Consider the following 25,819-nt stretch of genomic DNA (forward strand, 5'->3'; position numbering starts at 1 on the left):
AGGGTAAGTCAAGCCCGTTTCTGAAAGAGAGGTAACTTATACTCAGAGTCAGTTACCATGGTAACTTACTCTGTGAACCTAACCTGGTCGGGAGCAGGTTTACTTCCGTAAACCCAGAGTTTATTTCGATCTCCTCCCCTTTTTTAAAGAGGAAGCTGTGTTTAAACACTTCATTCATTCTTTCAGTATATTTATTCATTGCTGTTTTTCCCCCCAATTTTTTTAATAAGATGAAGTCTATATAACTTAACTGGCAACTGAAAATACAGTAGATTAGAGTTACATCATGTAGTTCTAAACAAATTCTACAGAATTAAACTGTGGCATTTACTCAAAATCACTGAACTGTACATCTGTGCACCAGAAGTTGATGGACCTTCCTCCTGCTGTTCTTCCACACTCTGGGGACGGGGGAGAGATAAGAATATCCGTTTATACTTAGATATAAACATAGATTCTATAGGCTACTCCAGATAAATAATGTGAAGAAATGTGAATGTGTAGATTGTTTGATGTGTAGACCCCATCTCCATCGTCCTGTGAAGATGAGCATTTGGTTGAGCACATTTTATAATACTATTTGTCATAATTTCTGGTGTATTGAGTAGGCTACTTACAACTGTCTGGGGTTCTGTTGGGACAGGAGGTTCCAAAAGACAGATATGACCATCAGAATCTGTTGGGAGCAACAAAAAACCCAACCCAAAGAAAAATATATGGAAATATCAAAAACAGCCTATATAAAAAATAACACATATGTAGACCTCTTACATTTAATGAAGGCACTTGAATCTTCGGGAGTGACTGGCTCTGATGAAGTCCCTCCAGGAATTCAGCCATTTGCCTTCCAGCATTCAGGCTCAGGGCCATCTCCATCTCCTCTGCATCTCCATCTCCATCTCCATCTCCTCTGCATCTCCATCTCCATCTCCTCTGCATCTCCATCTCCTCTGCATCTCCATCTCTGCATCTCCATCTCCTCTGCATCTCCATCTCCTCTGCATCTCCATCTCCTCTGCATCTCCATCTCTGCATCTCCATCTCCATCTCTGCATCTCGATCTCTGCATCTCAATCTCCTCTGCTTCTCCATCTCCGCATCGCCATCTCTGCATCTCCATCTCCTCTGCATCTCCATCTCCGCATCTTCATCTCCTCTCCATCTCCTCTGCATCTCCATCTCTGCATCTCCATCTCCTCTGCATCTCCATCTCTGCATCTCCATCTCCTCTGCATCTCCATCTCCTCTGCATCTCCTCTGCATCTCCATCTCCTCTCCATTTCCTCTGCATCTCCATCTCTGCATCTCCCTCTCCTCTGCATCTCCATCTCCATCTCCTCTGCATCTCCATCTCCTCTGCATCTCCATCTCCATCTCCTCTGCATCTCCATCTCTGCATCTCCATCTCCTCTGCATCTCCATCTCCTCTGCATCTCCATCTCCTCTGCATCTCCATCTCCTCTGCATCTCCATCTCCTCTGCATCTCCATCTCCTCTGCATCTCCATCTCCTCTCCATCTCCTCTGCATCTCCATCTCCTCTGCATCTCCATCTCTCCATCTCCATCTTTGCGAGCCTCTTCCTTCTTTCTGGTGGCTGAGAAGTCAAATGAGAATGAACATTTAATTGTGTTAATTAGACCTATGTCAAAAATGCGGCTGCACTGCAAGACACTGGATGCTATTTAGTTATTTAATACGTCAAATGTTTTTAAAGTCAGGTAGCCTACATCCATGATATGCTCAAGCCTTACCTGATTGAATTATGTTTTTATATTTCATTTTCAGCTGCTGCCACGTTCTTTTAATGCCTGCAGGATTGCACCTACATGAAAATTAAAATTAGCTTGAATTTAGTTACTCTAAAATAGTTATTAATTACTAACTATGACATCTTCAACAGTGTTATTAGATTAATTTAATAATTACTATCTCTAGAAAGTATTTGTCTACTTATTGTCATGGAGGTAAGAGTGTCACGTGATAATCAGGAAACATAAACGAGGACTCAATTGCAGGAAAACAAAAGGTAAGATTTTAATTAACAAGCTAAACAAAATACAAAGTACAAACAAAACTCCCACGTGGGGGGAAAAACCAGAACAATACTAACAAGGCAAAAACACTAGGAACAAGAAACAGGAACTTAGACAAACGAACCAGCCCCGGACTGAAAACACAAAGGAGGCTATAAAGGACGAGGGACCAAAAAGACGTGACAATGCGTCTGGCTTAACATTCTTTGTTCCAGGGCGATAGGAAATCGTAAAGTCGAAACGGGTAAAAAAATAAAGCCCAACGCGCCTGACGAGCATTAAGCCTCTTAGCCGACCGAATAAATTCGATATTCTTGTGGTCAGTCCACACGACAAACGGAAAAGACGCACCCTCCAACCACTGACGCCATTCCTCAAGGGCAAGACGAATAGCAAGTAGCTTGCGGTTTCCCACATCATAGTTGCGCTCGGAGGGAGACAACTTGTGTGAAAAAAACGCGCAGGGATGGACCTTATTATCGAAGGGTGAGCGCTGGGAGAGAACGGCTCCGACACCCAATTCGGACGCGTCCACCTCGACGATAAATTGCCTGGAAACGTCAGGGAATAACAGGATTGGAGCAGAAGTGAACAAGGACTTCAGATGATCGAAAGCGTTCTGGGCGGACTCGGACCATAGAAAACGACACTTGGAAGAAGTTAACGAAGTCAAGGGAGTGACAATCTGACTGAAGTTACAAATAAAACGACGATAAAAATTGGCGAAACCGAGAAAACGCTGAAGAGCACTTCGAGAATCTGGAACAGGCCAATCAGTGACTGCTTTCACCTTGTCAGGGTCCATAATCACCCCCTCTGACGAGATTACCGAACCCAGAAAGGAAATCGATTGGGCGTGGAACTTACACTTCTCTGCCTTAACGAACAATTTATTCTCGAGAAGACGCTGAAGGACACGACGAACGTGCTGAACGTGCACCTGGAGAGAGGCCGAAAAAATGAGAATGTCATCGAGGTAAACGAAAACGAAAACATTAAGCATGTCCCGAAGGACAACATTGACCAATGCTTGAAAAACTGCGGGAGCGTTGACCAACCCGAACGGAAGAACGTGATATTCAAAGTGCCCAAGGGGAGTATTGAACGCAGTTTTCCATTCATCCCCTTGCTTAATACGGATAAGGTGATAAGCGTTACGGAGATCGAGTTTAGTAAAGATCTTGGCTCCCTGTAAAATCTCAAAGGCCGAAGACATAAGCGGTAAAGGATAACAATTCTTTATGGTTATGTCATTCAAACCACGATAATCAATGAATGGGCGCAACGTCACATCCTTTTTCTTTACAAAGAAAAACCCAGCGCCGGCAGGGGACGTGTAGGCAACTATGGTACCAGCATTTAAGCATTCAGACAAATACTTCTCTAGTGCTTCACGTTCTGGCGCTGACAGAGAATACAAACGTCCGCGAGGAGGCGTGGTACCGGGGAGGAGGTCAATGCTACAGTCATATGGAGGGTGAGGAGGGAGAGAGGCCACCCATGATCGACTAAAAACCATCCAAAGACCGTGATATTCCTTCGGAACGTCTGACAAATCACCCGGCTCTTCCTGCAACACAGAGACAGAGGAGACAGGAGGAAGAGCAGAGGTTAGACACTCAACATGACACGAAACATTCCACGACACAACAGAACCCTCCACCCAATTAATCTGGGGATTGTGTTTAATAAGCCAAGGATGGCCTAAGACTAAAGGGTAATAAGGGGAACGAAAAATCAAAAAGGAAATGGTCTCATGGTGGTTACCAGAGACCGTGAGAGTCAAAGGAGAAGTCTCTCGTCTGACCCTCGGGAGAGAACTTCCATCAAGAGCAAAAAGGGGAGTGGATTCGTCTAACCCCTTCAGGGGAATACCCTGTTCACGCGCCCACCTCTCACCAACGAAGTTTCCCTCCGCGCCCGAGTCAATGAGCGCCCTGCAGAGAACAGAGGAACCTGGCCAGCGAAGGTGAACCTCAAAGGTGGTACAGGAGATAGGTGGAGAGTCCAGAGAAATCGCGCTCGCCAGTAGCCCTCCCCTCACTGGCGAGCCCTGGCTTTTAATGGACATGACGAGACGAAGTGGGCGGCGGAGGCACAGTAGAGACAGAGACGATTTACAATTCTTCGTTCTCGTTCCGTCTGTGTAATACGGATACCACCCAGCTGCATGGGTTCTGAGCCAGAGGTAACAGAGGGAGAAGAGGGCGAGACAGCTGGTGCCGAAGAGAGAAGAGCAGATTCCATTCCACGAGCCCTACGGCGGAGGTCGAAGCGTTTCTCAACCCGTATGGCGAGCTCAATGAGGGGGTCGAGGCGAGTCGGTACCTCTCTTTCCAGTATCTCATCCTTGACTTGAGCATTAAGCCCCTCGAGAAAGCTCCAGCCGCAGGTAGTGGCCAAGGTACGGAACTCTATGGAAAAGTCAGCTACTGAGCGCTTACCCTGGCGCAGTGAAGAGAGAAGGCGAGAGGCTTCCTCACCATAAACAGAACGGTTGAACACCCTGATCATCTCCTCCTTAAAATTAGGGAAATGCCTTACATATTCGGCATCCGACTCCCAAACTGCTGTTGCCCATTCGCGAGCCCTCCCGGAGAGGAGAGAAATGACGAATGCCACACAAGTGGAATCCCTGGAATATGTAGAGGGCTGGAGAGAGAACACAACCTCGCATTGAGTCAAAAATTACCGACATTGAGTCGGTTCACCGGAATAGCAGGGAGGATTATTGACGCAAGGTTCAGAGGGAGCCTGCGAACCGTGAGAAACAGGAGGATCATGGCGAATCCGGTGAAGCTGTAGCGTGAGGTCATTAACTTGAGCAGAGAGGGGGGAGAAATAGAGACGCTAATCAAGAGAAAAGGATTCAGGTGAAGAGGGGCGAGAGCTCCAACTAGTGAACGAGTAACAGCTGAGGAGGAAAAAAAAAGAGGATAACGAGGGGGTGTGTGAGATAATGAGGAAATAGCGTAATGTGAGAGTGGGAATGAGAGAAAAAACCAGGATCATGACACTTATTACCAGGGCTGGACTGGTAATCTGGCATACCGGGCAAATGCCCGGTGGGTCGACGTGCTTTTTGGGCCGATACATCTCTTTTTTTTCTCTTTTTTTTTTACGGCCCATAAAACTCGTACATCGGCAGCCCATTCGTTTTGTTTTGTTTAATTGACGGCGCTGGGTTAGTGCCGATGTAATGCATTGGTCAAAAAAAAAAATCATATTTTTTTCCAATGACAGACCGACCCATGAAACACGTAGATCAGCGGCCCATTGGTTGTTTTCTTGATTGACACTGGGCTGGCCCAATCACATCTTCAAACACCTCCCCCTTTTTGCTTTGAGTGAGCGAGCAGTGTCAAGTGTGTATCTGTCTATAGTCTGAGAGACTATAGTCTCTCCAGTGGCTGATGAGGAGGATAGTGAGGAGGATCAGGAGAGAGAGATGAGAAAGTGTAGAGTCTGTGGTAAGCAGAACTACTTTTTAAAACACTTTGGCTATGAGTGTAGGAACCCATTACCTAGTTATGCATTATTTCCACATCTGCATTGTTGACGATTACAGCAATTTACTAGAAGTTTAATGAGACGCGTTTGTATCCATGTTTTCCGCCAAAATAAAAGCTTGATGCAGTTTCCGTCAAAATAAAAGATCATGTGCTTATCTCTTTCGAGTTTATAAATTAGTACAAAACTAATTATGAAAGTTTTCTTTATTTTTCAGTGCATTTGTTTAACAATATATGGCTATTAGGCTACTGTCTTGAGATAAATTATAACTATTATTATGTAGTAGTGTAATATAGTAAATATAGTTTTATACTAAAAGAGGTTTTTTTCTCTTCTTTGTTTAATTTGCACACTAAAAATAGGTTGGAGCTTTTAATTTTTAACTCTCAAAGTGCACCAGATTGATGAATTTAACATTAAAATGCACACAAAAGATCCTGTGGGAAACACTGGTATTGCTATGCCAATGCAGCTTATATCTTGTTTTTTTATGCATAACTGCGGAGTATAGTTCAATTGTATTAATAAATTACAATTTTGTACTTATTTCATCTGTTAACTCTCACTCGTTCCTACTCACTCATTACATGCCATTAGTGGTTTCAATGAATAGGAGTTGAACATATTCAAGGGTGTGCAAAGATGGGTGGTGTTTATGATCATATGTAGTGGGCCAGTCTGGGCCAAAATGCCTGGGCCGATTTTCTGTCCCAGTCCAGCCCTGCTTATTACTAATTACTTTTATAAATGCCATATCAATCTCAACTACTGGGACAATATAAAAAGAGACAATAAACTGCACTTTTAATGCTTTCAAATTAAAAATATACAATTGCATGATTTATTCTTGAATTCACCAAAGTGTGTAGAGAGAGAAGGTTACATTAAAAATATACCTTTAAAAATGTTATGTTAAATCCACTATTGTTTTATACAGAATTGTTCTATAGTCTATGCAGTATTTAATGCAATGACATCATATTTTACTTTATATTACAGAAGAATTAAGAGTAATCCATTTAATTAAATTACAGTAGGCCTATTTAGATTACTTGGTAATTACACCCAACACTGTATAACAGTAATTAAAATATAAACTTACGCATTGACTCGAGCAACTATTTTCTCCCAAACTAACTCTCTCGATCGCCGCTACTGCCCTGTTGCTTAAAAAAAATGTTTGCGTACTGCTGGTGAGAAATCATAGATGAGAAATATGCAGACCTCTTTTTGTGTGGCGCTGTTACCATGGTGACTCCTAATATCTGCGCTCCATTGATACTGGCTTTTTTATAATTGTGGTGCGCGCACTTAACTCAGAGGGTGCTTCTGATTTCTTATTTGTGCATCCTCGTTTCCTTTCCTCGCGTCTCAGCTCCACCCCCTGTAGGATGCGAGGGATGGACGCAAGGAAAGAAAATGAGGACGGAGGAATCCAATGAATAGGCTTGTTTGAGACGAGCAAAATCTGCGCAGAACCGATCACCGGTGATCAGCGCGTAATGCATGCCGGTTAGAAATGTATCCGAGTGCGGCCCGCCTTGCTCTGATGTCATGCTGACGTGTGTCAAAAAGATCTCGCGAGTGCAAGGCACACGTGTCGGATTCTGCAGTCGCGCGCAGTTGCTCTCCACCGACTGCGCTGATCAAAAGCATGATGGGAAACGACTTGCTGACGACACAGCTTAATGTTGATTGGTTTAAACAACCGTGATGTATCGTTTTCTTTTAAAATGTTTGATTTTAAAACTCGGATATCATGTTTTATGTGTATATACATATACATGTATGTTATGTGTGAATATTCCCAAACTCTCGGACAGTGCGATCTCTATGGGTTATGCAATGTCATTTTATTATATATATGAAGAGTTCAGATGCAAAAGCCTCTAAGTGCCATCTGAAAATTTCTTCTAGAATGATGATTTTTATCAAGCTCGTATATTTTAGTTCATTAATTTCAATTAAATGTCAATGAAAATTACCTGTTAATTGTCATTTAAGTGAAATTACTGAACTTAAATATACGAGCTTGATAAAAATGATCATTGTAGAAGAAAATTTCAGATGGCACTTAGAGGCTTTTGCATCTGAACTCTTCATATATATATATATATATATATATATATATATATATATATATATACATAGCCTATGTCTGTATTAAAGAAAAAATGATTGATAAACACTTATTTGGAATGGAATTAAATAACAAGTAGGCCTACTTTGGGCGTCTTGTTCATTATATTTATTTTCATATAAAAGCAACAAAACTTAAATTACATCCAGTTTATTAGCAACACTGTGCACGAATGTGAATCCCGCGATATCCATCATTGATCTCGCAGGTGTCAGATCCACTGCGAGAAGAGAGAACTGTCCGGCTTGCCTGCGCTTTTTTCACTCCTCCTCTCACTGCAGCCGCCTATTCTCGACTACATTTCAGGCGAAGCAAGGCGCATCTCAAACAAGCCTACAAAGGGGGTAATCCATCAGCCGGAAGTTGAAGCCTCGCGGGAGCCGCCATAGTAGCAGAACTTCACCTGCTGTTAGCATTCCATTGACTCCCATTCATTTTGGCGTCACTTTGACAGCGAATAACTTTACATCTGAGGCATCCAAAGACTTCATTTGTCCATTATTTATTTCTAAATAGACACGACAATGTATAAAAGGCTCCATTACTTTGTATCTTACGTTATGGCCCCGTAGAAGCCGTTTTTGTTATAAACAGGCTAACGATTGCGTCATAACCACGCGACTTTATGTCGCACAAAAGAGACATTGCCGGAAGAAGCTCGCAGGCAATCTTTTACTGTCTATGAGGCAATCGGGGGGACAAAGAGGCATAAAGTCAAGGGAGAAGTCCATAGATAGAGAGTCCATAAAAACAACGGGACAAAATATTTCAACAACGTTTTTGAGGAATTAGGTGATTCAGATTTGTTTTGGCACAGCTACTAGAAGATTTACAACTGTCAGACTGTCGTCACGCTCAGTTTGAGCCTGCGCAGTCGCTCAGCCATCAGACAGGAAGTGCAATAATCGGGCTTCAGTCTTCTCTGTTGAAATCAATGGGGTCGCTGTGTCCATTTCTTTTACTGTCTATGCTCATTCACCACTAACGGAGCGAGCTGGAAAATCAAACTTTTCCCGAACTCCGTGGGGAGGAGGGGCACAACATCATGGCCACCAACAAAACTAAACAAAGATTGTTCTTGCTCCGGCTTTAACTTTTTTATATTCGGCAGCGTTGCCACAACGGACCGAATGGCTTCGCTCGCATCTTTCTCCGCTGCCATTACTGAACTACAACTCAAAATAAAGCACAACATCAACGTCATCGTTCTCAGCCACTCCCTCTGTTCGCTGATTGGCCCGGTAAAAAATTGATCGGAGAAAACCAAAGACTGAAGCACAATCCCAGACCTAATACTGAAGGAAAATGAAAATTGAGCGGAAGTACGTAGGAGGGCGGAGCCAGGCTACAGTGGTTCTGCTGTGTTTTTGTTATCTTTGTTTTGAACTATTTTCAAAAATAGTTTGAAAATAGACGTTATTCAGATATTTTTTTAACAATAATAATTTAAAATACATTTTAAATGTACAAATATTGTAAGTAAACAACAATAGTCCAAGTTTAGAAAAATATTTTTATTAAGACTTTAAAAAATAATTATGCATCTATTTTTAGGTGTGCCAGCTGCCACTGTGGGTGGCACCGGCACACCCGTGGCTACGCCTATGTGAAGTTTTTCTGGATTGATGTGGAATATTTATTTAATATGTTGAGTGGAATTAAAGGGTCACTCCACCCATTTGCATTAAGCTTTCCATTGTTAGAAACACAGTTATACTATTGAATGGTCGTGCAACACTCTCTCATTTTCCCCTGAGAGGAGTGAAATCCTCTATTTACCTTTTTCACTTCCTCCTACAATGACGCAAAAATCGTCATTTTACATCATTGTAGGAGGAAGTGTAAGACAGGGGGATTTCTGTAAAGACTACAAGCACTAGATCTCACCCTTTCAAACCCACCCATAGGGGGCTGGACCTAATGCGCTAACAGACCAATCACAGATTAGTGCCAGTGCGTTTGATTTCACCGGCAGAAACTTTTTGAAAATATAGACGAAGGTACTGAGAATACGCAGACGGATGCATTATGGAGGATTGGGATTACACATAGTGTCAGCGATCTTTTTTGGAAGGTAAGCTAGCAGGCTCTTGTTCTGTGGAGAAAGCTGAGTAGTAACTTTAAGGATACCGTCCTCTTTTCCCCAGACATATCCGGCCGTCAATGTCCGGGATTCAGCTTTTGCTTTCTGCGGTCGCCATTCATTGTTTACATGCACAGCTATTGTTTCAATCTAACTGAATTCATTCTGATTGGTGAATCTGGATGTAGTGTTTACATAAACGCTAAACAAGTGATCGGTTGATATGCGTTTTAACATTGCTAAGAAAATTCACTCTCCTCCGTGAGAGATACGAGACCGGTGCGAGTGCGACTCACAGGTGTCGCTCATCAGTAATCACGCCACCGGCCTAGCGTCGTTCTCCACACGGCCTTCACTCGTCCTGCTTGCCACAGTAAACATGATGAATGGTGACTGTAGAACGCAAAAGCCGAATCCCGGACATTTTGGGCAATCTCGAAACACATTTTCGGGCAGACTCACGGAGACTCACTAGTAGCCTCTGTTACCGGTAGGCGTGGCCTCCTAGGGAAGCGGAGCAAGTGCATTCTGGGAGTTGTTGTCTTTCACCCACATAAGCCAAAAATACATTTTCTGTCTTTTCTCACTCTAGAAAGCTCCAAATTCAAAAATAATTTCACATTTCTACTACATATATTACCCATTTTAAATACACATTCATCTTTCCAGAGGTGGAGGGACCCTTTACGATTAGTATAGAGAAAAGGGATGTTTTTAGACAAGAGTCACGATTTTATGTTAAATTTGATCTTATTACTTGGTAAGTTTTACATACATAAATATAAATGGTCTGAAAGGATACCTAACGTACCATTTTAAAGCTGACTTGATTTATTTTGAAACGCTGAAAGGACTCTCAAACCGCAAAGCAACCAGAACGATGGACATCCTCAAATAATTAAATTCCTCTTCTTTATCTTAATTATACATGTATACCCCCTTTCTATTATGTTTTTTTTTTCCGTTCTTTTTCTAATGTGCGATTCGAATGTTCTTTAATTTCATTGAAATGTATGTTATAATGCTCTTCATATCTTATGATGATTTGTAATCATTTAGAACAGTATATGTGAAACATTTGTATCTACTGTATTATGTCATATAATTTAAAAAAAAGACAGAAGAGCGTACGGTCCTAGCGAACTCGAAACTGCACACTCACACAAATACATGACAAAACAGGAGTGTCAGAGGCTCAGAGCTCTGTCACAGAACCAAGAAATACACTAGACAGAAGTGACAGAACCCTGACAGATATTCCATGTAGTCTCTGAAGAAGTCATGAAATGTAGAATAGGCCTAATTATAAAAGAATCAGACAAAAAGTTTAATATTTTTATATGAAGGACATGTGAAAGACAAGAATTAGACGTTGCCCAACTGGTGGAGTCTGTTGACTGAGACAGCACTCCTTTTGTAGGCTACGTTACTAAATATGAAACGTATTCAGGTGAGGTCACCACACCCACTGACTTGGACACCTTGGGCAGATTTGACACATGCAGACAACAGTGACAATACTGGCAACATTAATAGCAATGAAAACATGTCTGTTACAGTATGTCATTTAGTAGCCTTTTATGGAATTAGGAAGGTCTAGTCAAAGTTAATTAGGCATTATTAAGTTTTTGTATTTGTTCAATTACTATCAAATACTGAATGAACAAATATAATAGGTATAGTTATGAAGCTCTTCATTCTCATTTTCTCTTTTCATTTAAATCTATTTATGCTAAATAAACTCATTCAGGGAAATGGGATGTGCATTTTAATGACTCAGAAAAAGATTTTGCTGAATAGGTTGACAACCATGACCTCTTAACTTGTGATATATGCTTGAAAGAGGAAAAGCACTGAAGCTACTTCACGATTTATAGGCAGACTCACTGACGATATTTTTCTAAAGCAACCTTGCATCCATTTACCTGGTGAGTGTCTAGCCTACTTAAAATCCATAGAAAAATAAGTCAGCAAGTGAATATACCAATCTAGATACTGAAGACTGAAATAATGAAACTTACAAGCAAATCATTTTAGAAATACAATAGAAGAGGGGAAAAACATTGCAATATGAACACTTATATAAGTTTAAAAATAAGACTCACCTGGGTGAAACCTGGATGACAGCCATACAGTGTAGAGGAATTTGATGTTGTATGCTCTACTGTTATATTTTCATCAATTCACATTGTCATGACATGTCTATATTTATGCTTTCATTAAAACCTGTCTTTGGTATGCAGTCGAAAAGGTTTTGTTAGTTTGAGGTAGGCCTAGTTCTTGGAACACAGTGCAATGGATAGATAAGCAGGAAAACTTGCTTTTCAAGCTGTACTGTACCACATTTGGCTCTTACATGCACTCTCATTTGTTTTTGCAAAGCTGCTGAATCCAGATCTCCGCACAAACCCTCAAACATGCTTAAGGTTAGCTGGTCTTTCCTCTCTGAATTTCTGTAAAAGACTCGACTTGTAATTGAGATTTTTGTAATGAGATTTGCAACAAACAACAGTTGACTTTACTTACTTGAGGGAGTTGTAATGATTGACTTCATTTTAACCGTCTGTGTGAATACAGTGTAGATCTAGGGATCATAGATTGTGTTATTCACTTTTGTAATCAAATGGCATTATTTCTCAACTACTTAGTTTTCTGTTTCTTTCAGCAGAGAGAAGTCAAGCCATACTGGAATCTGTCTGTCAAAGTTTTACATGCGAAGATCCATCGGTCCTATGACTACTGTGAGACAATCCATCCTATTAACAGCAGCCACATATATTAATTTTACACATTTACCAGAAGTGTAAAGCTGTTTGCAGTTTTGATGAAAGAAAATTGTGTTTTCATGTGGACTTTCTCTGCTGGTTACATGTGCCTGTTTATTATAGAGCAATAAAGAGCATATTCTCTATTAATGTAATATATAGGGTACAATCATTTTTTCCAATCTCAAATTCTATGTATGTATACTGTATAATCCTTTACCCACCTAACATATTTTTAAAGGCATTTCTGGGACTTTAGCCCTACAATCTGACAACTGACACAACAAAAATCTCTCTTCATTATTATTAAGGGCTGTATACTGTATAAATGGATCAAGGTTTATTTCTCACTGCCGACTTTTCCAACCCCCCCCCCCCCCCCTATTTTTCTTTAGTTTCTGCATCTGACTGCTATGTAATCCTGAACTTACCCACAGCATCGGTCCTTACAAACCGCACCAAGACTATCCCAAATAACGACAATCCTGAATGGAACGAAACGTTTAACTTCAGGGTCCACAGCAACGTCAAGGTAAACCACTAAAATATTTATCTGATCTAAGATTGTTTTCTTATACTGTCTCGTACAGTATTTCTAGCTTTCACTATTTATCTCTCCAGTAGGATGTGTCGTATGAACTACAAACGTGTCATATGAACCAAAAAAATTTTATAGCACACTTTCAGATCTTTCTTCTGTTTTCCTACACAGAATATTCTGGAGATCTTGATCTATGATGAAGACCTGTTTATGAGAGATGACCAGTGTGCCACTATCTTTTTTGACATTAATAATCTTACACTCGGGAAAAAGGAGACTAAATGCTTTATTGTAAATGATATGGTCAGTGCTATTTTGAGATCTTCAATCTAAACTGACATTACAGCACAATAAAATGGACACTTGACAAAGCACTTGATATTTGATTGTGAATTTGTGACTATTATACTTTTTTTTCTCAGACCAAGGATGAACTGTGGGTAGAGTTTGAGGTCACTGAGAGGTAAGGGAGATTGCCCTTTTCATTAACATTTGCAAAAAAAGGTGCTAGTGAGAGCCTGTTTTACAGATGCATGTGCATGTTCATACACAATAAATATGAACTGTCTGTTTTGTGTTTGAATATGTATTGCAGCTCCGATACACCAAGGCCATGTGTATCTAATGGAGTATTGGTGGTACGAACCTTTACTACAGCTTTCTTATCTGTATCATGGGTTACAGTCAGAATATTTAAAAGTAGACATTATTCTGTAAAATCTGAAAGGGAATGGAGGATTTTTGTTTTGCAAGGTGTATAAGAAACACTTATATGAGTTCTGAACTAAAAGAGGGGCTAAAGGCTATGTTTACTCTTACCACTAAATTTGTAAAAAAAAAAAATCAAATACTAGATCAAATTAATCAGATGAGCTTTATGCTTTCTCATGAAATCAGACAGGTCCTTTTTGTGAGCTGAATGTGGAAATAGACAAGCTTCTCAATAAGTCTGAAGGTAAATAAAGACATTTTCATCCAAAATTTGCATAGATAACAGATGGCTACTGAAAACACAACGGAATTCGATATTCAGAAATAGATGTAATAGAACATAAAGTGTTAAATTACTCTATTCTTTACGTTAATTTTGAAAAAAATAAGCAGTGTAAAAATAAACACAAGAAAGTGTGATATAATCACAGATTTAGGTGATTTTTGCCTATTCTCTTTGTGTTCCAGCAACGCAAAACATGGTGTTAAAGCTTAAAGGAGCCTACAAAGAGGATTTTGTGATCTCAAATTCTGAGGAAAGCTCCGGCTTCCTGAAAACATTACGTTACTACATCAATCGAGACCTAGAAACTGAACTTAATCTGACCTCTGAGACTGTTGTCAGCACAGAAAATGTAGGTAATTGATGTGCAAGACGCATTCCTGACTCACATTGTTAATTGAAAATTACTTGAAAAAATACACATTCATTCTCGATATTTGATGCCATAAGAAATGTCTCCGTTACATATGGTAACCCTCGTTCCCTGAAGGAGGGAACGGAGACGCCTCGTCGAGGACCGACTAATAGGAATCTTGCTAGGGAGGCCAATCTACTTCGAGTGAAACTAAACAAGTCAATGCACATTGGCATGGAATCATTTGCATCAGCTGCGCAGCCTCGCAGTGCGGGTATATATAATGAGCAGCTGGTGCGATTGCACTTCAGTCTTTTGTTGAGGAGCCAAGCCTGATAAGTTGGCCGCCCCGGCGGGTGGCAGCAGATGTGGCAACGGGACGAGGTGTCTCCATTCCCTTCTTCAGGGAACGAGGGTTACCATATGTAAGAGACGTTCCTCTTCAGTCGGTCAGTCGACGCCTCGTCGAGGACCGACTAATGGGAAGCCCAACCAAAGGGCCACAGCTGCTGCACCCCATCCAGCGCCTTGTGCAAGCCTCTACCCCTTCTTGCCTGGAAGGATGATAGGAGGAGGCTTACACAGAGTGAATCTGTCACTGTTGTTCCGTGATAACCCATACAGTGAGACATTGGATAACACTGGGAAAGCGTGCCCTTTCTGTTTAAGAAGGAGATCGCTGCGGAAGCCACTTTCTTCAAGGAGTTATGTGGAAAACATATGGACTAGCCCGAAGGTTGTACTACATATCAATAATGGGTGACTTAGCCCAAGGGAAAGACAAGGGTTTCCGATAGGAGCAGCCGTGGAGAATATACACATACGGGATCCCCGTAGAGTAACGCATATGGGACCCAGCCCAGATCCGGTTCTCAAGGATTCATCGGATAAAGGCCTGGCACTGGACGCTCCGCCATGTCCAAGCCGAGGGTGTTGGAGGACTCGACAGGTGTTTCACTCTGGAGTAATAAGGGCGCACAGTAGGGTGCACCAAGTCGACAGAGCCGGACCTCTCGGTGCTTCTACCCGTTTAGGGTGAGAACACGAGAGGAGACCGGCTCTACACAAGCTATAATATATAGCGAACGTGTTACGTGTCGCCCAGCCAGCAGCTCTATAGATATCTTTTAGCGAGGAGCCAGGTGCAACCGCCCAGGAGGACGCAACGCCTCTCGTGGAGTGAGCATGCAACCTGAGTGGACAGGGTAGCCTTGTGCTTTGTAAGCCAAGGCGATGGCATCCACAATCCATTGGGCCATCCTCTGTTTGGAGACGGCCTTTCCCTTCTGCTGGCCTCCGTAACAGACAAAGAGCTGGTCTGAGGTCCTGAGACTTTGAGTTCTGTCCACGTACAAACGCAGACCGCGAACGGGACAGAGCAAAGTCAGGGCTGGGTCTGCCTCCTCCAAGGGCAGTGCATGCAGGTTCACTACCTTTGCATAGCTATTCTCGAGAGTGTGCTAGTATGAGCCAGTCGTCGAGAAAGTTGAGGATGCGAACGCCCTGTTCTCTCATGGGAACAAGTGCCCCTTCCGTGACTTTCGTGAAAACACGGGGGGACAGGCTGAAGGGTAGGGCTTTGATATGCTCGACCCTCGAACGTAAAACGCAGAAACGGCCTGTGTCGAGGAAGAATCGAGACATGAAAGTACGCGTCCTTCAGGTCGATCAATGCAAACTACTCTTGGGGACGGATGCATTAGAAAATGCATCTCTGCGTAAGCATTTTGAACGGTAAATTGTGGAGACTCCGGTTCAAAAACCGCAGATCCAAGATCGGTCGTAACCCACCACCTTTCTTGGGTACAACGAAGTAGGGACTGTAGTTTCCTGACCTCATATCGGCATGGAGGGACCGGTTCTATCGCGTCCTTCGCCAGTAGGACTGCGATCTCCGCACGCAAGACATGGGCATCTGCTGCTCTCACTGTAGTAGACTGGATAGCCCGAAACTTGGGGGGGACGCCGCTCATAGCCGAACCTGATGGTCCAAATGAGCCAGCGAGATGGTTTTGGGAGCGCTAACCAGGCTCGCAGAGACTGTACAAAGGACCGGGACCAAAGGGACCATAGGCGTACCCGGGGTGGGGCAGCGAGGTGGAACACAGGGACACGGCTCGGGAGGCTCTCACTGGGAGGTGGCTCGTAGCGGGGTCTGAGTGTGCTGTGCAACACTTACCTGGTTCCATGGGGCAGGAGATGCAGGAGGCGGCTCGGTGGCATTCTCAGACCGCACACTGCTGCCCGCTGGCGATAGAAGAGGCGGATGAGAGTGGTAAGGATTCTCTTCTCCCATTGCTCTCCGGGCCCTCATCAGACCCAGAGATGAACGAACTGCTCTCTTATTGAAAATGTGTCCAGCTGGCCCTTGTCCAGGGGAGGAGCGGTGCGGTCAGCAGTCCCATCCATCTCCGGGCGGGGCGGCCTGCCTGCGACTGGCTCCACAGCGCCGTTTAGGTGGAGGCTGCTGCTGAGGCGCGGGAGAGGCAGCTTTCCCACAGGCCTTGTAAGTCTTGTCGAATAGTTCCGGCGAGTTCAAAGACACAGTTCTCCACGCCAAGTGGAGTTAGGGCACAGCTGCATTGCAGCGGCCCGCTCCACCGGCTGAACACATGTGTATCCCTTAGCTACCCCGCCAACAAGGGTGGTAAGGGAGGAGGAGCCACTGAGACGGTTTCTGGCAGTAAAAGGTGCCGTCCACGTCCGGGAAGAAAGGCACTGGGGTGGGTTGCTGAGAACCAGCGTACACAACCCCGAGATACCAATCGTCCAGCCTCGAGGGCTCAGGACACGGTGGAGGATTCCACTCAAGCCCGATCCTGTTGGCAGCCCGGGAAAGCATGGCCATCATCTCTTTTTTTTTTTTTTTTTTTTTTTTTCTTTATTTATTTTTAAACAGGGACAATGCAAAATATACATTAACCTTAAGAGGAGAGATGCATTTTACCAGGTTATAGCACTTGTGCTAATTTTCACCTGTAGTCCCTGGGCAGGCTGATGTCAACAGATACACATATTAATAAAATCATTCCTCTCAAAAACAGCACAAAAAAACACAATAAAAGAAGAAGAAAAAGAGTCACACCCTTCATTCATTCTTCAACATTCATTTACAAATACCCTCTCACATACACGTCAATTACAATACATTATGCAAGCATGTTTGTTTTAAAAGAAGCCATTTTTTGGCCCGGTCTGAAAAAGTGCTAAAATGTACACATGTGGTCAGCTCCGTTGGCAACTGATTCCATTGTTTGATGGCCACACATGAGAATCTCTGGGTCCGACTCGGGCACCGCTGGCACACCCAAAGGAGGCAGTCTGAGCCACCCATCTGATCGTCGCGGAGAGCACCAAATGAAATGACTGGTACACACCTCGAGGATGGTCTAGCACGTTCCATTGGTAACTCAACTGGCTGCGAAGCGTGAGAGGGATGAGGGTTCCTATGGGGTTGGTTCCCAGAAGGAAGCGTGCTCACCGTAATCCTCAGGTCTCCCATGTCACTGCCTGAAGCAGCCCTCTGGGGAGGGCTGGATCAAGGCAGAGGCACGGGGACTCCGCCCCTTTGCAGGAACGAGAGTCTCGACCGCAGCTCTGTGATGTCATCTTCCCACAATGGGTACATGACTCATCCACGAACGCTGCCTCAGCTTGTTCTAGGCCCAACACACGAGGCAGCGATCATGACCATCCCGTGACCACAGTATACGACCACATCCAGAAACACAGATACAAAGTCATCTTGAAAATGATGCAATCGATCTGTGTAAGCTATTTTAGGGACTGCTCTCACTGGTTGATTGCGATTTCACTTTTTTCATTTTAAATAGTGTGTAATGTTGCTGTTAGTCCATGAACAGTATCTGCAAAGTTGCTGTGCTGAAAGTTCAACGTAAGCATAGATATCGTCTTTTAAAAATCAGGAAGTTTAATGCCTACAAAAACGACTCGAATGGGACTACAACGAGATACTCCCGGGTTTTATACGTAACTAACCCATAAATTTACATCAACCCTCCCTCTATGCATATGCAAAATAATATGCAAAATATGCAAAAAAGGGGGCATGGCCATATTTCTGCTGCTTTGTCGAAGAGGAAGAGTTATAGTGGAGAGCAGTAGCCCTGCCGTCGAAAGTGTGTTATTTTCACCTAGCTGACAGGTCTTCTGTGTTCGGGCTTCCTACGGACGCTGTAGTTCGTCAACAATGGCTACAATTTATGTTTGATTATGTTCCTGAAAATTACAATCGTAATTTAGCTCTCTGTGCTGCGCATTTTACGGAAGACAGCTTCCAGAAAACGGTAGCCACGTGCGCTACGCAGTTTAGCCAATTGCAACACAGCGCCCCAACTAACCAATCTGAGCCCATTGCCTGTTTCTGAGGGAGTGGTTTCATAAGTCAACCGGTCGTTCAAATGACAGAGGAGAAAGCGGCTTACAACAAAGGTGAAATTTATTAAAAATAAGGCTTAAAAAAAACAAAAAACACGAAGACATGTTATATTGCACCCCATAAACACAGTCATGCAAAGAAAAAAAGCAGTAAACCACCCCTTTAAGCACGCAGGGGAACGGTCACCACGAACACAGACAGCAATGTGCACCTATCTGTGCGCTGTCTCTCTCATGCTGGTCTTACCAGGCGTGAAAACAGCTGTTGAGCGCTCTCACTTCGCACCTTACCAGCTGTGACAACAGCTTTTTTGTTTTGCTCAGTATTAAAAAAAAAACAAAAAAGGGAGAGAGAAGAGAAGACCGCTCGCGCTGATGTGCTGTCACGCCCGCACCAGGGTGGAGAGGTCAGAGAAAAAGGCTTGCCTGAAGGTTTCCCAATCTCCTGAGAGTTTGTATAGAGCATGGAAGTGCTTGGCTCGGAAGCAAAAGGCTGAAGTGCAATCGCACCAGCTGCTCGTTATATACCCACACTGCGAGGCTGCAAAGCTGATGCAAATGATTGCACGCCAATATGCATTGGCTTGTTTAGTTTCACTCGAAGTAGATTGGCCTCTCTAGTGAGATTCCTATTAGTCGGTCCTCGACGAGGCGTCAACTGACCGACTGAAGAGGAACAGTATGTATATGCATGCCTCACATTTGGGGATGTTTCTGTTTCTAAAACAGAAAGTGTGCATCAAAAAGGTTTTAAATGTTTGTTTAAACATACTTTTCTCCAGGCTGGGATAGTAGTAGTTGATGCTGCTGTTCCAAACCATGTAGGCACTGAATTGACTTCTTTCCCTTTAAAACCACCACCAGCCAAACACCAGCTTACTGTCTCTGTGCCTCTTGGAAAGGTGAGTACTGTAAAAAAATAAACTTTGCGTGTAGTTGGTTAATTAATTATAATTATTGGTTAATTAATTATATCTGAATGTGGCTTTCCAAAAATGGTTTATTGATAACATATTAACTTAAATGAGTATTATAAATTGCTTTCCATCTTTTCTCATAATATAATATAATAATTAAACAATCCTGTATTTGTATTCAAATTCTGTGCATTTATCTAAGTGGACCTTTCTTTCTTTTTTTTAAAGAATAAAGTTGATCTGCAACTAAAAACAGATGACCGGTAACCGTGAATTCATTTACACCTATCCTTAGTAATAGTTTAATAGCAAATTGTTCTTTGGAAGTATAAAACAAAACATTGTAAGCTTCAATACTATTTATCAGCTTTCATTTCAAATCCATCCTAATATTAGAGTAAGGATATTTTTGTGTTTTGTTCTGAAGCTCTGATGAAGAGCTGGATGTGCGTCTGGATTTTGATATCCCAGAGAAGGAAAAAACATTTCTGGTGAAGAGAAGAAAAGTCGTGTCACAAGCTCTACAGAAAGCTCTAAATCTCAGCTCTGCACCTGAGCCCAGCAAGGTACTGTAGATGCAAGCACAAAAAATCCAGACACTCAGCAAAGAACTGAAGAGATTGTGATGTTTTACTACAGTATATACACAAAAATAGAAATTTGATTTCAGATCTATGTTTGATGTAACTCCTCAGGTCCCTTTGATGGCTGTGGTGTGTTCTGGGGGCGGGAGCAGAGCATTGACATGCACGTACGGTAGCCTTCAAGGTCTCCGGAAGATCCAACTTCTTGATGCAGTCAGCTACATCACAGGGGTTTCAGGTGCCACTTGGTGAGATCGAGGAGCCTCAATGTACTTTTAAACATGACTTTGTACAGTATCTAGACTGATAAAAACACAGCAAGCTATTTTTCAGATCAGTCAGCCAGTCAGATCAATAGTACAAGTTTTGTGTGTAGGATGCATCAGACAGACTGGAAACATAGTTTTAAGTTATATAATTACCCTAATTTCAGAACAAAATGAATTGATGGGTCACCTCCGTGATCTGAATGACTGTATAACACTGCCACAGTGTCATATGGCTAAAAATCTTTTGTGTAATTTCTGTATTTCAGGGCTTTAGCCTCTCTTTATGAAGACCCTAACTGGTCAAAAGGGGGGCTTGATAAGTCTATGGAGTCTGTAAAGAAGGAAATCTCTAAAAAGGTGCTCAGTATGTTTTCCCTGGAGCAGCTACAGGAATACAAAGAAAAGGTGGAAGAGCGAGTGAAAGAAGGACACCTCGTGTCTCTCATCGATATGTGGGGTCTGGCTTTAGAGTATCTTTTCCAAGGAAAGGTAAAAATAAGCAGGTGTTTGCTGACAGTTTTGGCTCAGTATTAACATTTGGTACAATATATATATATATATATATATATATATATATATATATATATATATATATATATATATATATATATATATATATATATATATAATATACTTTCCTTTTATAGAAACGCATGGGTACACTATCTGAAATGCAGAGGACAGTGTCCCACGGCCAGAACCCTCTACCAATCTTCACAGCTGTCAACCTGAAGAACGGCAAGACAGAAAGTATAGTAGATGCAGGTATGTAAAAGATAATGGCCATTCAGCTTCTATTCTCAGAATAAGACATAAGGAAATAAAAATCCCACGGGCAACAATTTTGTAATACAGCTGTGTTAATTGTGTCAAACAAATCTTTTTTCTGAACATCCTGCCTACTATACTGGGTCACACTAGTTAGTCGTGTACCAAGTTTACATGTGAAGGAAACGCAGAAGCGAAAACCGGGAGACTCTGGTGTATCTTCAGTAGAAATCTTTATTGCGAATGTGCTGTGTGGCTCTGTAGTCATAAAAGTCAAACTAAGGAAGCTATACATTTTAATTTCATTCTACATATTTAGGGGGCTGTACTCACAGGTGTAGTTCGACCAAAAATTAAAATGTTGTCATCATTTACTCACTCTCATGTCATTCCAAACCTGTATGAGTTTCTGTCTTCTGTTGAACTAGAAAGAAGATATTTTGAAGAATGTTGGTTACCAGACAGGTGATTGCACCCATTGACTTCCATATTAGAAAAACAAAACTATAAGTCAATGGCTACCATCGACTTTGTATCTGATTCTGATAGTCAAAAGTCTGGTGTTGAAGTTCCCTCCACTTAATAAAACGTATTAATTCGGAACAGCCTTCAACGTCGTCAAACATAGATAACACTTGAGTCGTGCATATTATATAATATAAATTACCATATGTTCGTGTAATATACTTGTGTATACAGTATAATACATCCATGTGTATTTATATAAATGTTATTTTAAATTTAAATAATAGTAATTGTCATATTTAAAAAGGCTAATTTGATTGATAATATGCTGTTGCAATGTTTAATATGAAAATAAACATAATTGGGTTATATTACATGTGTCGTTTATACTATATAATTATAATGGTGAGAGGTGCATTGTAACTGTTGCATCTCACGCACTTTATACCCTTGAACAGTCGAGTACAATCCACACCTGCTTTTCACCACCTTTATTTTATTCAAACTTCTTTATGTGCTGGAGTGATAATCCGCAATGATTTTTGGGTAAATTTCCCTCTTAGCTTCCTATGAAGTGAAGCCTATTCAGCAACAACTTCCAATGATATAAACGCATGCAAATGATATTCTTATCCAAAGACTTACAGAACATTTTTTATAATAGGTTCACTGATTGGTTAAGAAAGGAGATAATAAACAACTAGCTTGTAGCTTGATAGTGTTGCGACTGAAGTGCTTTGTTTATTTCTGTTCTCTATTTAGAATGGTGTGAGTTCACCCCATATGAGGTTGGGATTCCCAAATATGGTGCCTTTATACCTGCACAGAACTTTGGGAGTGAATATTATCTTGGTCACATGGTCAAGAAACTCCCTGAAACTAGGTTGTCCTTTCTCGTGGGTGAGTGCATGTGTGTTTTTGCACATAATGAAGACATTAAAGAGAACTGAATGCCATAAGGAAGAGAAAGAGAAAGTGGCATGTGTTATGGCCACTAGGGGTATACTGGCCCTGGTCCTGTGCTGTAAGCATACAATGTAAACTGGATCCAGTCACCTTTAGTAAGTCCAAACTCTGTGTGTTTATGCAGGAATGTGGAGCAGCATTTTCTCTATAAATCTGACTGAGATCTGGAGTCTTGCCACAGGAGTCGCCCCCTCCTGGATCCCTTGGTTTGGAGGAGGAGTGAGTAACACAGGTGATTTTAAACCCTATGTAGAAATGTAAAATAGACTAGTTTTTAAAAGTTTGGGGTCATTAAGATATTTTTACTACTTTTTTTCTGCAAGGATGCATTAAAGTGATCAAAAGTGACTGTAAATACATTTATAATTGATTCCTTTTTTATTGATTTCTCTTTTTTGGCCATCAAAGAATCCTAAAAATCCACAAAAATAATAACTGTTTTTTAAGTGAAGTGCACAACATAAGTTTGGGAGGAGTGAACCCTTCTAATCTTTCAATTAACTGCCGGAGCATATAAGCAGCCACTCACCTTGCTCTGGCATCAGCTGTTTTGGCATCCCTCCAACTCTACCAACATAATTTAGGACTACCATACTCATTATCAAAGCATTAGTACTCCCACTGGGGGGTATATCTTGACAGGCGGACAGCAAGCCAAATACGCGTAACCTTATTAGCTTAAAGATTATATGGGCAAAGGAACTCGTGTAACTATTTTCAACGTTGATTACTGATTATAATACGATTTTTTTCTTGAGCACCAAATCAGCATATTAGAATGATTTCTGAAGGATCACGTGACACTGAAAACTGGAGTAATGATGCTGAAAATTCAGGAATAAATTCACAGGAATATTTTACATTTTAAAATATATTATTATTTAAAATGCAATGTTGTATATTATAACAATATTTCACAATGTTATTGTTTTTACTGTATTTTTGATCAAATAAATGCAGACTTGGTGAACATAAGAGAAAAACATTCTTATAGACCCCACATTTTTGAACATTTGTGGTAGTAAAAAGTATTTTATGATTATACATTGACATGACATAATTGTCTTCTTGTCCTCTTCCATAAAGAGACTGATAGTAAACCAACAGCACTTGGCACATACCTGATCAGTCCCGTGACTGACTTTGCTAAAATTCTGTGTGGCTTCATGACCAGCCGCCCCATTGTCAGCCAGATGTACAACTTCCTGAGAGGCTTCAACCTGCACAGGAACTACAATAAGAACACGGGCTTCATCTCATGGAAAGGTCTAGAGCTCTACTTATTCCATTGACCACTCCAAGTGTGCCTCCGGGTTTTTCACCCCCCTTTTCTAGTTTTGATGGGATTTCAATTGTTTTTTTAAATTAGTTTTATTCTATTATATCTTATCTTATTTCATGTTCATGTAATTGATGTCTGTTATTGCATGAAATATAATCAGGGCCTTTTACTTATGAACAGCTGATAGTGTTTGCAGTTTTCCATAAGATTTTACTGTCTACAGACACACACCCAGATGCCTTTCCCAACACTCTGACACCAACGGATCCTGTGCTGAGTTTAGTAGATGCTGGATTAGCCTTAAATTCAGGATTCCCTCCTGTGGTTCGCACTCACAGACACGCAGATGTTATTCTGTCTCTAAACTACTCCTGGGAACTGGATCAGTTTAAGGTGAGGGAGACCAGGAAGATTATGTAAAATTTGGTTGAAATGTATACGTCAGGAACTTGAGCTTAAAAATACTTAACTTAAAAATAAAAAAAAATAAAAAAATTATATATATATATATATATATATATATATATATATATATATATATATATATATATATATATATATATATATATATTATATATATATATTTATGCATTGTTTGTGTCCAGTAGGTCATAAAGCAAACTCAGGAGTATTGCACTGATCGCAAGATTCCATTTCCGAAGATCGATTTCAAGAAAGTGGAGTCAGAGCCGCTGAAGGAAGTCTATGTGTTTGAGGATAAAGAGAATCCAGAAGCTCCCATAGTGCTTCACTTTCCCATGGTCAATGTCTCATTCAAACAGTTCAAAGCTCCTGGTAAGCACTACCAACTAATAGGCCAAACCTAATACCAAATTCTTAATAGAAATGACAGTGCATGTAAGGGAGAACTGTATGTATGTTCCTCAGATATTCATGTTAGATATTCTGGTTATACATTGTATACATTTTTTAAACCAAACATGTAATCAATACACTTCAAAAGCTTGGGTTATTTGATCATTAAATACAGTAAAAACAGTAATGTAGAGAAAAATGTTTATACTTAAATTTTTTAATTTAATATATTTTAAAATGTAATTTATTCCTGTGATGCAAAACTGAATTTTCAGCATCATTACTCCAGTCTTCAGTGTCACATGATGATCCTTCAGAAATCAATTTTAATATTCTAATTTGTTGCTCAAGAAACATTTCTTATTATTATCAAATGTTGAAAACAGTTGTGCTGCTTAGTATTTTTATGAAAACAGTATTACATTTTTTCCCAGGTTTCTTTGATGAGCAGAAAGTTTTTAAACAAAATATTTATTTAAAACAATATAACAGACTCACTGAATGGCAGTGAAATTTAAGAGAAATTAAAGCTTCAAGTTTAAAAATCTTCAATTTACTTATATTGCTAGAATCCATTCAATTTGTAACTGATGATGACAACACTATAATTTTTGCACACCTAATTGTTCTTTCTTATACTATTTGCATACTGAGTTGTGATTGGTCTTGTCTTCTTTGCATTTATTAACCCATTTACACTTTTACAATGCACAGACTGTCATTAATGGCAAAGCATCTCTAAAAGCCAAAGCTTAGCTAAAACTTTAACAATATTCTTTTGCTACTTCGTATTTTCTTCAGGAAATGCTAATCTAGGTTTTAGTTGATATTCTATGTATTACCGGTTGGATTGCAGTTTATTGTGATTAAAAATTGCCATTCAGTAGCCTACGTCAGCTCAATTGTTCAAATAATCAATGCTAATGTA

The 25,819-nt window shown here is 41.0% G+C and overlaps 1 protein-coding gene across 2 annotated transcripts in view; it reads left to right on the top strand.

Moving 5' to 3' along the window:
• pla2g4f.1 (phospholipase A2, group IVF, tandem duplicate 1) overlaps positions 1–25,819 on the top strand; it is a 29,143-nt gene that overhangs the window by 1,034 nt on the left and 2,290 nt on the right. Inside the window, exons 2-20 of one of the 2 annotated variants that reach the window (XM_077239392.1) lie at positions 12,154–12,197; positions 12,440–12,512; positions 12,932–13,068; positions 13,249–13,380; positions 13,500–13,540; positions 13,673–13,715; positions 13,975–14,032; positions 14,257–14,423; positions 19,607–19,726; positions 19,970–20,004; positions 20,169–20,307; positions 20,437–20,573; positions 20,861–21,083; positions 21,242–21,359; positions 22,590–22,727; positions 22,918–23,025; positions 23,880–24,059; positions 24,299–24,468; positions 24,684–24,870. In XM_077239392.1, the coding sequence (XP_077095507.1) occupies positions 12,189–12,197; positions 12,440–12,512; positions 12,932–13,068; positions 13,249–13,380; positions 13,500–13,540; positions 13,673–13,715; positions 13,975–14,032; positions 14,257–14,423; positions 19,607–19,726; positions 19,970–20,004; positions 20,169–20,307; positions 20,437–20,573; positions 20,861–21,083; positions 21,242–21,359; positions 22,590–22,727; positions 22,918–23,025; positions 23,880–24,059; positions 24,299–24,468; positions 24,684–24,870 (2,215 nt within the window). In that variant the 5' untranslated portion in view covers positions 12,154–12,188. Of the gene's footprint in view, positions 1–12,058; positions 12,198–12,436; positions 12,513–12,931; positions 13,069–13,248; positions 13,381–13,499; positions 13,541–13,672; positions 13,716–13,974; positions 14,033–14,256; positions 14,424–19,606; positions 19,727–19,969; positions 20,005–20,168; positions 20,308–20,436; positions 20,574–20,860; positions 21,084–21,241; positions 21,360–22,589; positions 22,728–22,917; positions 23,026–23,879; positions 24,060–24,298; positions 24,469–24,683; positions 24,871–25,819 lie in introns of those variants that run through there. The other variant, XM_077239391.1, reaches the window with a different exon arrangement.

The sequence above is a fragment of the Siphateles boraxobius genome, unplaced genomic scaffold (assembly GCF_051911475.1).
Source record: "Siphateles boraxobius isolate OS27281-9 unplaced genomic scaffold, OSU_SipBor_1 22, whole genome shotgun sequence".
NCBI lineage: Eukaryota > Metazoa > Chordata > Actinopteri > Cypriniformes > Leuciscidae > Siphateles > Siphateles boraxobius.